We start from the raw sequence: 15217 nt of genomic DNA on the forward strand, positions 1-15217 counted from the left end.
TCGTATTTTGCGATCGAACGCATCAGCGCTAGGTTAGGAACTACCGCTGGCCGGGGTAGCTGGACGAGAGGTCAGAATCTCGGGGCTCAGCACAACTACCACTGGCCGGGGTAGCTGGACGACGAGTCAGAATCTCCGGGCTTAGCACACTGCGAAAGTCAACACAGCTCCGCAGTGGCGGTGAGTATGAGCGGACTCACCAGCAGTCGCGCGAAAAGCCGACTGTGACGTCAGTCCGTGAAAGCCGACTGCCGCCGTTGTCATCAACATCGTCGTCGTGGTAGTGACCATTGTTACACATATTGTGTCATATCAGACGAAAATTACATCGGAAAATTTGCATCAGTGAGGATTCCAAGATGAAACGTGCAAGCGATGATGCGTAGATGTCGGAGATGTTCTGCTGTGTTCGGCGCTTCTGGAGCTTTACGTGCTTGAGTGTCATGGAGCATTAAGCTGGCGTCCAGTTTAAAGTGTGGCGTAATAGCAATCGTACGCTCAATATACACATGAAGAAGCGGTTTTCTTGAAACGCATTTCCATTTACGCTACTCTCTTGGCAGATATCGTATTTTGGGATCGAACGCATCAGCGTTGCGTTAGGCGCTCCCGCTGGCCGGGGTATCCTGACGAAAGGTCGGAATCGCCGGGCTCATCATACTGCGAAAGTCAGCACAGCTCCGCAGTGGCGATGAGTACGAGCAAGCTCAGCTCCAGTCGCGTGAAAAGCCGGCTGTCACCTGAGTCCGTGAAACCCGACTGTGACCTGAGTCCGTGACAGCTGTTCCGAGAGCGGCGCTCCTGGTTCAGGTGGCGCTACTATCGCAACCCCTGCTGGTAAAGGTGGCAGGTCGAGCAGCCGATGCGGTGGCATTGGGAGCCCATTCACGGGTGCCGATTTACCTTCTTTTGTGAGGGTTCTCCCCGATGTTGAGTTGCTCCCCCCCCCCCACACCCCCAATGTTGGCTTAGGCCCCTCCAACGATTTTGGTTGGAATGCTATAAAGGCGCAGGGATAGTTATCATCACACAAAGTTTTATCATTCTGCGTAATAGTGCCGCGGTGGCTGGTACAGATTCAGATAAGTTTGTCAGGCACCTCCATTCCATCGGTTAAATGACGTATGCGTCAATACATGATAGCACAATACAACACCCACAATGTGTGCGTAATGCATTGTGTTCAATACCTGATAGATCAAGCGCGTATGAGAAAAACAAGTGCAATTATCCACACACAGTATAAATCAAAGGTGATTCGGGAAAATATGGGAGGTAAGATACACCGAGGTAACTTGATTCCCTCAACCTTAAAGTTATTTCCTCAAATGATGGATAGCTTGTGATGATGGAAGCTAAGCCCTTTAATATAGGATGTGTTTTTTGCTCATCAAACACAACCCCAGACGTTTTTTCAGGAGCCTAAACATGACATCAACGATTCTGAGTCTCTAGTCTCGTGGAAGGTTTTATTCCAAGCGGTCTTTCGTCGGCTTCCAATGGAAGGCTATGAACCTACCACTGTTTCACATAAAACCCAATCTTTTTCGGTATAGTCTGATGAGAAAACACAATCGGACAATAAAATGCTATTTTTGGTGCGGCATCGTTGGTTCGAAATATAGGCTCAACTATGAAATCGAATCCTCTGTACACAAAGCCAGACGAGAGTCCTACTAGAACATATTTTGAATGCGATTTCGTACTGAAATTAATCAACTGCTTGCTTCCCAAGCTACCATTCTATTCTTGTAATGCAGGTGCACCGGCCCAGTTCTTCTTCGGGCTCTGGTCGAAAAGGCACGAAAATACCTTAACCGCGTAATGAAATAAAATGACTCTCGGCTGCACTGTAACGAGACTGAAACTGTTGAGCCACGTCGGCAAAATAGTCCTCTTTGGCGAGCCATGTACGCACACTTGTTCCCCAACACGAACCCTCCATCACGCGTTTCGCCACATCACGCATGTGGTCAGCATAACTTCAGCGCTCTATACAAGTTCGGGTTCGGCAACGACAATTAGTGTGACCTTGCGACAATATAGCTTTTTGCGGGCATTTTGCGCTTTGCAACTGACGGGTTCAAAGAAAGGCAAAGCCACATAACCGTCGCATCACTAACTATTCGTGCCCCAAGATATTACAGGTGATCTAAAAGGGAGCCAGCTGCGCTAAGCTTGGATGAATGCATGTCACCACTAAAAATTACGTTGATATTGTTGCTACGCATTTCTACACTGACACTTATTTTAAAGTGAAAATAAGAGTAAAACTTATTTTAAAGGCTGGTGTATTATAGCTATTTTATGCTTAAGGAAGGTAAACCTACGTAAAATTGAAACGTCTTTTTAAATATGGCAGACCTCCATTTCACTGATATTCATGATATGAACTCACGGTTGCCAAATTTTGAGAAAAATTGTTCAAAATATCATTTGAACTTTGGGCAAAATAAGACCAAACTTCACACCGGTATCCAAAGTTCCTCTGGACCTCTTCATCCAACCGTTTGAACCATAGTGACCTGTTCTGAGCAGAGGGTCATAGGTCTTTGCTTCGGGTCAGTGACCTTATCTGAACTTTAAACGGTCACGGTGATAACCAATGTATGAAGAAACTATACAACACATAAGCCTATATGCATTGTTTTACTCTTTATAGAAACAAGCATGAATAAATACGGTAGGCGGTTTGTTCTAAAAAAATACAGTTGATAGGGGTATTTTAGGTCAGTGATCTTCTCTGAACTACAAGAAATCCATATGAGATGTCCGTTGATGTCCCAGTAATTAAGAAGTTCAAACGGAGTATCAAAAGCTACCCCTAATAGCACGTTCGTCATCGCTAAAACATTTTGATTTTGACCGCAGTTTAAATTTTATACTTGACCCCAATTTCAGTGAGGTTAGTCATTATTCTAACTTTAACTGGCTAGCTATCTAGAAATGTACTTCAGAGATGTATGTCTTGGTTTAACATGCTGTCGCATCAGATTGAGCAATTTCCCAGGAATTGCACTTGCTTAAATTCATGTCCTGATTTCTGCCATAGGTCGGCGACCTAACCAGGTACATCAAACTGTCTATGCGTAAAGATCCGTTATTCAGTTGCCTACAGCTACGCAAAATCTGGCCAAAACTTGGTCGTTAAGAGCCGAATGCTTAACTCACTATAGAAACGTTTGCTTGTTGTATATACACCTGCCAACACTGGAACGGCCACGCCGCGCCGGTCGGACATTATTCTGGGAAGCGTTCGGAGGGGGAGTAGGCTTAAGTCGATCTCCGACCCGAGTGTGTGCTAAGAATAAGTAGCTATGTGACGGTCTTATTAATGGTGCATGTATTATGTAGACCACATCTACAACTAGGCGATCCTGATGGTTTTTATGACACATTTTTATGCATTAAATGTAAGCAGTTTGCTTTTAGCCTAAATCCCATACACGTATTGATCAATGATACTTGTCAATGCCATGGCAAAAATTTTGGTCGAAAAATGGGTACGGCACCAAACTGAGCCTAAGATTTTTGCGCACCGCTCACATGTCACTAGAAACTCTTAATTTGAATATAGCAGCAATGTTTTGTCGTGAGAAGGGGCACGCTAGCAAAGAACTCGAATACAATTGAAGTAGGTTGAGCTATTTGGTCGGATGGCTCGGTCTCCAATCCTAGCAGCTGGATCCGTTGCTGCAGCCGGATGTTTGACTTCCCCATAAAAACGCATGCTCCTTGTACGTAGCAGTGCATCTACCTTAACACCAGGCCCTTGTAACCAAAGATTGTGGCTGCTCTAACCACCATATAAATTCGTCACAACAGTGAGGATAAACGATGCAATTAGCGTTACACATCCGAAGCCATAAAGAACGCCGAGGTTTGTGAGATTAAAGTAAAAAGTTCTGGAGTACTGGAGTAGCCTAAGTCCTTCATGGCTAAGGCCCGTCCCCACAACCAAAAAACGTGCCGCCTTCCTATGGCCGCCATAGAATAGCGCCTTCTGCGCCCTAAGGCGGCCATTACACAGGCGCATTCACGTGCCGATCAGAAGAGGCACGTGCGACCAGGTGCCTGCTCTCCGTACCTGCCTTTTCATGACTATAATGTGCTGCTCAGATAAAGAACTTGCTTATGAATTATATAAAAACGAAAAACATATATAGTCGGTAATTAAACAAAGTAGGGCTGAATCCAGTGATAACAATGGAGGGCGTAGGTTTTTGGAGCTTCGGCTTCGGAATCCTATGATTTACCAAAATTGACACCCGTGCACTCATTAGTATCGCCGTTGCAGATTTCTTTGACGACTTTGATCAGCGATGGTAGTCAACACCGTTGTCACTGCTGAATGATGCTCCCAATATCAATCGCCTCTGCCAAGTGCCACTGTGGTTTATGCAGATGTTAGACGTGCCCTCAGAAAAGACGCTTCGCTTCGCTTCATGAAAGCGGCACCCACGCCAGCAAATTGTGCTGCTCTCTCCCGCGCTAGATGGCTTAAGATCGCACACGATGTACGTCGCCGTAGCCATTTCGAAGTTCCGCTATATGACTTCATCGGCAGCCCGAAGCGGCTTTGGTCATTCATTATATCCTCAAATCGTCTCGCCTCTGAATTGCATCCTTGGTTCACAAAGGATGTCCATACTGCAGTCTACTGAGTCGCTCAAATTTGTTCAGCAAATTATTCAGTTAAAAATTTGTGCATCATGATTTTGGCACAGAGCCTGAAACCACGGCTTTTCACGCCTTTAACGTGACGCAATGTAAGGTGTCAAATTTCAGCTCTCAAGCAGAGCAAAATCTGTTCGTAATCGCACAACACAAGGTGTCGGCCAAAATGGCCGTGAAAAGTAAAACGGCTTTCCTTCGCCTTCTTTGGCATCGGTATAAATCGCTCCCGAGCGCCCAAAACAGGTTGGCGGACTGACACGCGATGCGATGCGTTCGAGCGATGCGATACTATCCTGGATCGAGCGACATGTAGCATATGGTGAGCATGACGCAGAGAGAACCTGTCAAAAGGCACTCCGAGCCCCTCAAGGGCCGCACAATAGCACGAAACACCAAGAATGTCCGAGCCGCCAGTCACGTGGCCGTGTCGGACGAGTGACGCTCGTTCAGACGGTGACCTTCGCCGCAGCTGCCCGAGAGACGGGATGAGTTCTCGAGGTCGTTAGTGACTGCCGCGCGCGCACACGAGAACCATGCAGGACTACGTGGTGATCTCGCTCGTCGTTCTCGTCGGTTTCGGTAAGCTTTTGAAAGGCGTCAAGGCTCAGGAGGTGTGTGTACCGGCGATGCACGTTCGTTATTCATGCGCAGTGCATATACATATACGCACATGCTAACAAAGGGCTATAAGAGTGCACCAGCTTGTGATGAACTGCATTGGTCTCGGTCTAGGCTCTGGAGCGTGTCACATCAACAGGTCATTCTAATGTAATAATATTTGTAGCTAAGTGTCATGTCTTAATTTATCCGGATCGCACATATTTTTGACTCGTTGTTCGGCCCGGCAGTGACCTATTGACGTGTGACATGGCGAACCACAAAGACCCATGAGTGGAAGGCCGGGCGCTACAATCGCGGTCGGAGAGAAAGGGGTGTGGTACGTCTGCTTGATGACTGCGGCTCGTCTGATTGCGTCTGCTGGCTGGCTGTGGCTCGTCTGCTGGCTGACTGTGGCTCGTCTGTTGGCTAGCTGTGGCCGGCCTGTTGGCTGGCTGTGGTTCGGCCGTTGGGTGGCTGTGGTTCGTCTGTTGGCTGCCTGTGGCTCGTCTGTTGGCTAGGCTGTGGCTGGCCTGTTGGCTGGCTGTGGTTCGGCTGTTGGCTGGCTGTGGTTCGGCTGCTGGGTGGCTGGCTATGACTCGTCTGCTTGATGACCATGGCTGGTCTGCTTGATGGCTGCGGCTCGTTAATTTGATGGCTACGTCTCGTCTCCAAGCTTTGTTGCTGTCAGACCCGGCAAGTGTCTCTGGCAATGGAGGACATGTTGGGATTCAGGGGATAACCGCAGTAAGAAATTGCAGAGTGCAAATCACGACAGAAAACATGTCAATCTATGTTTCCTCAATTTTCTGTTGTCTCGGCATTTCCAAACTGCAGCCGCCTGATCCCCTGGTGTTGTCAACGGCGGACCGGGCGCTGTGCAGCACTGTCTCCGACTAGGCTGGCCTTGAATTCGGCTGAGGTTTTGTTCACTTTCCTTTAAAGCATGACGCTGCGCAAGCTGCCCAAGGACCTCGCCGCCGGCGGGCGGGCTTATGGTCGTCCGGCCCAAGATCGCCTGAGGCCCGGAGCATGCAGCTCAGCACTGCAGGAGTATCGCAGACGATTATCGAGCCAACAAAGCTTCCCTGACACTGACTAACCACAAAAAAAACGCCCAAGGGCCGCCAGTTATGCCGTTGAACTTCATTTTCATCTTGGTATCGAACCATTTACAGCCAAATGAACACAATGGCACACATCTTGCATTTTTGGCCTATATTCGTGTCCAGAACTTGAGTCCGACCTCAATATTTTTGCAGCTCCTGAGGCTGGGTCCAAGTGGAGATACTGAAGATTTAGCCAGAGTTGGGGCCAAAGCCTTGGTTTAGATTCGATCTCCGGTCCTAAAGTTCTTGGTCAGAATCCGTCAGTCTTCTACCTGGTCGGGCAAATCAAACCCCTTATCGTACCAGTTGTCACGAGTTGAGAATAGGGTTCGCCAATAGTAAGCAATTTTTACGAAGGTAAACTTACACCTAGGGCCAAGCTAAGCCAACATTTACCTAAGTATAACCTTGCTTGACGTCTGACTAAGAAATGTGACAGCTGTGGAATTACAGGGATGCGCTGATAGCCTTGACGAAGGTCTTGTGGGCTGGAGCTAATAATATACCTTGCGCAACGTACCCCAGACCTTATTCAACCCATAAACAGGTCCCGATTGACCCAAGGCGAAAACAACAGAAGCGACACAAGCCCACCCAGTCCAACACAGCGCAATGATGAACGGAAATGGTCGTACGGAATGGCCATACGTTTCAATGTATCACGCAGTATACATTGTATTATATACTTCACTGTATCACGCAGAGGTGTGAGACAGAGGATCCGAAGGCCCCGTGGTCTCCCTCCAACGCGACGGGCGTAGTCTCGCAACGTGGGCGAGCTGGGACGGGGGTAGGGCTGGCGGAAGGGGACTGAATCGTTAAAAATGAGGAACCCCTTCCCTCGCCGAATGCCCCAACGAATGTATTTCTCCCCGGATTTTTGTTTTCCAAAGTTGGAAAGTGGGTGCAGGAGAAGGGCTGTAGTCTCCTAATTAAATTTGCAGCTATACCCCTCCTCTCACGCCGTTAGCATTGTAATGCACTGGAGAAAATCAGCCTGAGAGTGGGCTTGCCCCCCCCCCCCCCCTTAACACACGTCTCCCTTTCTAACGCAGCCTGCATCTCTGGTGGTGTGCTGTGAATCAACATGCTTGTAGCGACCAGCCAGATGCAAATTGCTATTGATACCCGACACGAGGTAACATGTTATCTATTGATACCCCACATGAGGTGACATGTTATCGGCCGTCTTCTGATGACAGTGAATTCTTATCGATGGTCAGCTTCTAAACGAGGCTCGATTATCCGGAGGCTGGCGACCATTGCCGACTGCTGGCAGCCGCAGCAGAACGTAGATGCTGCCAGATTCGCTAAATGCTTGTTCGTGAGACTGCGACGGGCAGGTTTCCGTCATCCGGGGAACCGGTTCCCATAATCTGCCTAAGACCTCACCCGGACCAGGGCTTAGGGGGCCGGACAAGGACTCGATGGTAATGTATGATAATTCCCGTCTTGCCCTAGAATATCAGCAACACAGCTGTTCAGTGAGCTTAGGTAAATAGCAGGTGGCTCTCAATTATGTATGACCTTTGCATGTGCCCTTATCCTCGCATCGTCGCACTTCGTGGTCATGACCAAAGTCGTTAAACATCCCGGATGCACGCGAATTACGTCAACGAATGCGATGTGCTTTCGGTGACATCAGACCCCCGGCCTGGTCCCGCCAAAGCTCTGCACCTGCAGCTGTGCCGAGGCTTATGGCTCAGCTTACGAATAAGCCACTTTTGGGTTTAGTTCCGATCCTATGCCAGGATCCCGAACTGCTGCAAATTGATCGCAGATGACGGCTAGCAGGGATGGAATTTCACCCTAGCAAAACTGAGCTGTTACATATGTCCCATCAGTGGCTTAGTTTCACAAAATGAGCTGAAGTGGTTGGGCTGAGCCGTGAAAAATGACCCAACTTGCCCCAAAATATGCCAACAAACAGGTCTCGCTGCATATTTGGCCCGCTCTCTTTCCTTAAAGATGGAAGGGGGGGGGGGGTGTGCTAGAGTTCAAGACGGAAGGGTGGGGGCTGAAGCTCCGCCCCTCAACTCAAAAGCAAACTACGCCTCTGTGCCTCATGGTGCAGCAACCGCAAATGTTTCGCGGTTCGCTTATGCAGAGATCCTGCCGAAGTTAAACACGAACCAAAACCAAAAGGAAAGCTTGGGACTTTTTAGTCCACGTCCATTATGATGCATGCATGTCATGTGACCATGGAAGTGGTAGCGTGTGAAGCTGCCCGCGCTCTTTACACGTGTGCGGGTGGGCGGCCAATCTGATTCCCCTCCTCCCCCCCCCCCCCCCCGGGAGGTTTTCCTGAATGATCTCCGTACGGCGCGGCAAAGCCGCGCCAAACATTGCATAATTGTAAAATACTGAATAGCATGTAGCAAATATAGCTTAAAAAGGCTATTAAAAATACAATATGTTGCAAATATACAGCAAAATGTAGGATATTGAATATCATGGCACCAAACAAATTGGATGTACTTTGAAGGATCGCTAATCTTTAACAACTCGAAGTCAGGCCATGGCTGTCAGCGAAGGCCATTTCCAAGGAATTCTTCAATTTGATGCGACACTGGAGTGCTGGACGAAGGCATACATCTTTGAGATAGTTTCCTAGCAATAAAACAATTGACTTATGGCTTACAACCGATTTCATTGACCGCGGGTGCTGTCTGAACGCCAGACCTAGCTCAAAATTTGCTTGCTCTATGACTGGAGACATTGCTCCGTGAGGCAGTTTTCGGTGCTCATTTCGGATTTATTGACGACAGGGACTGCGCCAGTCTTGTTTCATGGACTTTCTAAAGGTCAAAATAGGCCATTGGCCTAAACTGACCCAGGTCAGCATTTTGCTTGCCCAAACATCTCGCCAAGCGTAGTTCCTGACGCCTAATTTAACGGCAAATAGGAGCAATCTGACAGGCGTTTGGTCACTTTGGTTTTCTAGAAGTAAAAATAGGTTGACAAATAGACACCATTGAAGTTTTTTTGGAACAGACATCTAGGTCGCGGTGGTTGTTTGCAGCGGTCTTGGGTCACTCCGAACACTTACATGTAGTTTCATTTTTTTTAGCCCTATTTAAGCGCTAGGTCATGACGTAGCAATCCCAAATTTTGGCAAAGAGAGTTCGCGTACAGACCAACGCACCCTGTGGATTTGGAGCCTCTGGCTATCTTAGTTTTCGAGGTTTCGGAGAGGGGAAGGGATGTTCAAATTGACCCCCCCCCCCCCTCCCACCAGAGCGAAGGGTATTCAATCGCCCAACCGGGTGCGTATCAGCGAATGCAGTTCACTGCTGTGTTATACCGTGTTTGGCATGTTCATCGCGTGGGAAGCTCGGCTCGGCACCTTCAGTATGTCCCGGAGAAATGACGATCTTGCCAGGAGCGTCACCAGCGCATCAAAGAAGGCCGGCTAGGAAACACTGCTGGAATGGTTGATGCGGTCAGAGGGCGGCACTCATAACTATGTTCATGTCATGGATGCCCAAGAGCATGGAAAATATGCAGTCCTTAATATCGAAGAGATAAAACCTTCGAGCGCCGGGAGCACTCTTAGGCCATAACACTGCGATGATGCGGGACAGAGAAGTAAAGGAAGGATCTCCTATTGTATTGTACCTGGTTTCTTGAAGTTCTAAAATGCGATAGATTGACTTCCATGGTCCCTCTTGTAGGTACCATCCTGCGGCGGAGCAGATATGTTTCAGACAGCCGCTGTGCGACAGTGGAAACCGCTTCGACAAGGAGAGACAATGCCAGTGAATCTTCAGAGAGGAAGTGAATGTGAATGAAGGACATCTGAGTCCTGTCCTCTGGAGTCCGGTTGTCATGTCCACAGCGGGAGTGCTGGCTAGTGTCAGCATCTCATTGCATCTCATCTCATTCTCAAATATGACGGTTGAGAAAGGTCATCCGTATGTCTACGTTGTGAACGCTGCCGTTGAGCGGGTACGGCACCCTGACCACTGGGTGCCAGGTACGTGCAATCGTGCAATCGTGCAATCGTGCCTCGAAGCTGGGCTTATATGGTCCGTCGTTGATGATCAATTGGCCGCTGTCCAAGAGGGACAGGTTGAGGTAACGGTGGCCCTGCCATGGCATCGCTGAAACTCTCTTATCAGAAACTGGCTAAAACATTGGGCCATTAAAGGTCTTTGAAGATATTGACGCAAGCATCAGATATGATGAAATAATTTCTCTCAAACTTTTGTCAAACTTTTAAGTGGAAAAGCCTACCTTCTTTAGACAACACAATTCCCCTGTTTAATAATCATGCTCCTCAATACATAAATGGTTGATTACGTTATCGTACCTTGCAAAGCGTCAATTTAGAGTCAATTTAAGCCCGTTATAACTGGAAATCGTGCTCAAGAGCGCCAGATATTAAGTACTCGACAGTCATATTCTTCTTAGCCTTTATTGCCGCATGGCTAATGTGGTGGCCGGTTTTGAATGATGTTGTATGGATACCTGGGTAGCTTTGAAAAGTCTCCTCGAAATAGTCTGCACATCTTTGTGGGCGTGTGGCTCGGAAACTAGAGGAGGTTAAGTCTTAAGAAGGGCATGACTGTGAACTGCACCGAATGATCCTCAATATGTCTATTTCTGTTCAAAACCCTGAGCAAGTGTGGAACACTCCCTTTAGGTCTTCCCTTATACCATAGAATTTAATCTTATGACCTTATTAGGATGTAGATATTCAAACGGTAGTCGAAAATCTTGTCCAGCAGCACCCAGGTGTTGCAAAACTGGTATATGTATCTGTCATTTGACAAATGACGTCACTGCCGACGCAAAACACTAAAAATTGACCGGAGCTTTCGCATAATTTCAAGGCCTAATAGCGCTTGTAATCACTGTATAGTCAGCAAAGCCTGCGACTGGCAAACGACAGAGTCTTCACCTGTGCATGGAACCCTACAATGATGACTGCTGTCAACGAAACTTGGGTTGGTGGCCATATTAGGCTTGGGTCAAGCAGAGCCAAGATCATGTCAACTCATCGACGATCATTTTTCCACTGTTCTGGTCCACATAAAAAGGCGGGCAATGGTTTAGAAATGCGTGATTTTAGTTATAAGGACTTGCTTTTCAAAAAATGGACTCGCAAGCCACTTTGTTTCGACACAAGTTGATATCAAAGACCTTCTGTTGGTTGTCTGTCGCAACATCGCACAGTGTGACTAACATCTACTGGTACACAGTCAAACCGATCGAGGAATAATGGCAATGCAATACAAAGTTAAAGGGAAGCTACAAATTGCCGCATGAGCAGGTAAAATATCTGTGTAAGCATTCGGTGAGTATGTCACAATTTTGTGGCGTAACCCGACGTGGGGACGCCTGCCAAAAGCATCGAACTGATCCCCTAATGAAAACTGAAACCATGGCGCACCTACCTAGAGCGGCTTCGATTTTCCCAGAAACTCGTTGGGGGATGACCTTCTACCTCGGTGGCGGACGCGGGGCAAAAGCGAACGTGTGCCTGTGTGTCTGTTTTGAGGCCAGACGCTGGCGCGCAGCTCATTCATCTGACACAAACTTATCGTGAAGCCGTCTGTGCGGCACAAACGGCTGCGCGGACCATGACACACTGCACGCACGTCAGATTCAGCCTCTGTGACGGTCCGCGAACAAAGTTACACCTTTTCGACACCGTTGTCGGACAGAGCGCGTGCTTAAAGCGGGTACGTTTCGACATCCAACAGCAAGGCACTTTGTCTTTTTGCCAAAGGAGTAAGAGTTACTGAGCGACATGTAGGAGGCCTGAGCTGTTAAAATACCGATTGCTTTCTTTTAATAAACGACCTTATTTTCAAAGACTCAGCGTTTGCAAATTCCGGTCCTCGCTCATAGCGCCTTTTTATTTTGATGCACAGCTGGTTTGGCGTTTAATGCTGAAAGCATACAGCACGGTCAAGGGCAGACCCGAATTAATTAACCCCACTGGAGCCAGGAGTCAGTGTTTTTTCAGTGCAACATGGTCGTACCACTAATGGGGTCTGTGCGGCCGGAACCGGAACACATGTTGGGATTAGTTTCTTTATATTTCAACCGCACAATGTTAGGGACGTTGGCTGCCGTGTGGCATTCGTCGCCATCAGCGGCCGCGTACTGGACGCCGGCCAGCACGCCACCTGCCACATCGGAATCGTTTATTTCAGCCGTCGGGCAGGAAGATTCTGCGCCACTGCCCAGCTGCAGCAACCCTGAGGAGACAAAGTCTTTCATGGACCCGAGCGGCTGTGACAAGGTGAGGCCGGCCGGCTGCTACACGTGCACCCAGTCTCCCATGTGCGCCCATTCTCTGCAAGCTTATTGTAAAATGTACTTGGCTGCGTGGCGATGGTGGAGCCGTGGCATTATTCAACGGAGGTCGCACTGGCACAGTTCTGTGCGTGCCTCTGTCAAGTGCATGTGGCAGCAGCATGTGCAGTTAGCGTTATTCGATGGTGCGTCACAGTTTATGAAACTACGGACACTGAGAAGCTACCACTCTGCACCCTCCGCAAAACCATTCCCGTTCGGGTGGCCGGTGACCACCTGGTTGGCCTCCCCTGCAGCTGCTGCGCTCGCCCTCACTGGCCGTCTCCCCTTTGCAGTACATGCTCTGCTCGAACGGCACCCTGTCGTTCGAGACCTGCGAGAACGGTCTGCTCTACTCGGGCAAGGGGGCCGTCCACGAGTTCTGCGACTACCACTGGAGGGTCGACTGCGGCGAGCGGCCGTTCGAACGTCAGTGGACGAGTCGCCGCAGCGCGCGCTCGCAGAAAATAGCGGCGCAAAACAACACGGTTTGACTATAAGACGAGAGGGAGTGGAGGAGTGTTTTCCGAACGATGTCCGGAATATAACATTCCAAACGCGCAATGAGCGATCAAGATTCAGAGACACAACCCGAAGCGGAACGCAAATACTGCATAATGCATTTGCGCTGCGTGTGAGGCGTGCAACAACGCGAAACGAGAGCCCTTGCCGAGCAGAAGCATTGCTACTGTTGACACTGCCCTGTCCTGTAGCCCCCCCCCCCCCCCCTCCCCCCCCACTTCGCCCCGCCCTGCAGCCCCGCATCTGTTTTCTCATCCATTGTGTACATAATATCTGTCAACCAGCGACATAGTCCCTTGGTCAAGATGTTTTTTCCTTATTTTTGCCGGAAGTTTTTTCGTTGCACTATGATAAATCTGCCAGCCTTGTTAATTAACGCTGCAAGTATTTGTGTAACGGGCGTTGCATGATTATTTGCAGTCGACGCGCCTTAAAACGCCAAATCATCATGATAATTAGCATGTGCCAAACGAAAGGCAGACAACCCGTCATGATAATGTCATCACAAGGACATTTTGACCTGCTGCGTTCCGGCCGAATGCGAGGTCCTTAAGTGGCAACACTCAGGTGCTTATGATTTTGGTGGTTGACAACAGAATGTAATTTTCTGCTCAATCCAGAAAAAAGAAGTGGGACAATTGTCAAGCCGAATCTCTTTCCCTTCTTCCAGGTTTGCTCAGTTCATAAAATAATTTCGTTGTTTCCTTTTATGATCAGCGTGTCATCACTTTCTTCGCTGTCCACCAACTCGCATTGAATAGTTTAACCTGCCACCGCCATGACGATCATTTTGCAACCTTTATAAAAAGCTTAAGTTCAGTCTTGTGCCTGGATGAAACAGCGTATTGGAAATTTACTTTTCTGCTGCACGACAACGAACGGTCAAAACCCGTAACACAACCAGGTCAGAGGCTTGGAAAGAATTTCTCCAAGCCGCTCGCCGCTGTAAGCGTGCACCATACAGCAGGTCTTCGTTTGGGTCCGCCGCCGCAGCATGTTAGCGGGTCCCAGCCGAACTCTTTGAGTGGCCTGCTGTCTGCCGCAGTCGATGTGGTCTGTTACCACCGCAGTGGCCCGACTCTCTAATGGCCCAACTGATATGGTCCGAGTATGGCCGCAGTGACCAACCCCCTCGCCCGCGGTGACCGACGCTCTCTCGCCTGCGGCGACCGACGTCCTCTCGCTCGCAGTGACCGACGCCCTCTCGCCCGCGGTGACAGACGCTCCCTCGCCCGCGGTGACCGACTCCCACTCGCTCGCAGTGACCGACGCCCTCCCGCCTTGCAGTGACCAGCTCCCAACTGCCTGCAGTGATCCCACTGCCCACCGCCCACAGTGAGCGAATCCCGCGAGGGGGCGTGCCCCTATAGCTTCGGCGTGTTCCCGTCGGGCGAGGGGTGCGCCGACTACTTCCTCAAGTGCGCGTTCGGCGAGGTGGAGCCGGAGATATGCGACGAGGGCCTGGCGTACGACGACCGAAGCCACGCCTGCAACTGGCCCGACCTGCTGCCAGAGTGCTCCATCGGAGATGCCGAGCGTGAGTGACGCGGCATGGCACGCTCGGTGGGAGGGGCGTGACACTCAGAGGAGGGGCGTGACACTCAAAGGAGTAGCGTGACACTCAGAGGAAGGGCGTGACGCTCAGAGAGGGGGGGGGGGGGGCGTGACGCTCAAAGGAAGGGCGTGACACTCAGGGGAGGAGCGTGCCACTCAGAGGAGGGACGTGACGCTCAGAGAGGGGGGGGGGCGTGACGCTCAAAGGAGGGGTGTGACACTCAGGGGAGGAGCGCGCCCCTCAGAGGAGGGGCGTGCCCCTCAGAAGAGGAGGGGCGTGACTCAGAGCAGGAGCGTGACGCTCAGAGCAGGAGCGTTACACTCGGAGCAGGTATGTTACACTTAGAGGAGGAGCGTGACGCTCAGAGGAGGGGCGTGACACTCAGTGGGATACATGACGTTCGGCGGGAGGAATTTGACTATCAAAAGAGGCGTGGGACGCTCAAGGAAGG

General features: G+C 49.7%; 1 protein-coding gene across 1 annotated transcript; it reads left to right on the forward strand.

The window, feature by feature from the left end:
- The first annotated feature begins 5196 nt into the window (after positions 1-5196).
- Positions 5197-14756, forward strand: LOC119100012 (protein obstructor-E-like). The gene is made up of 4 exons (XM_037223130.1): positions 5197-5256; positions 12548-12636; positions 12986-13118; positions 14548-14756. The coding sequence occupies exons 1-4, from the start codon at positions 5211-5213 to the stop codon at positions 14754-14756; spliced, it is 477 nt and encodes a 158-aa protein (XP_037079025.1). The 5' UTR covers positions 5197-5210.
- The last annotated feature ends 461 nt before the right edge of the window (positions 14757-15217 follow it).

The sequence above is a fragment of the Pollicipes pollicipes genome, unplaced genomic scaffold (genome assembly GCF_011947565.3).
Source record: "Pollicipes pollicipes isolate AB1234 unplaced genomic scaffold, Ppol_2.1 Scaffold_4881;HRSCAF=5763_pilon_pilon_pilon, whole genome shotgun sequence".
Lineage (NCBI taxonomy): Eukaryota > Metazoa > Arthropoda > Thecostraca > Pollicipedomorpha > Pollicipedidae > Pollicipes > Pollicipes pollicipes.

What these genes read in the sequence shown, in the direction of transcription:
- LOC119100012 (XM_037223130.1), top strand. Translation starts at nt 5,211, where the DNA reads ATGCAGGACTACGTGGTGATCTCGCTCGTCGTTCTCGTCGGTTTCG. An exon ending in CGTCGTTCTCGTCGGTTTCG is followed by an intron (nt 5,257 to 12,547) that starts GTAAGCTTTTGA and finishes CGTTTATTTCAG; the next exon opens with CCGTCGGGCAGGAAGATTCT. An exon ending in ACCCGAGCGGCTGTGACAAG is followed by an intron (nt 12,637 to 12,985) that starts GTGAGGCCGGCC and finishes TCCCCTTTGCAG; the next exon opens with TACATGCTCTGCTCGAACGG.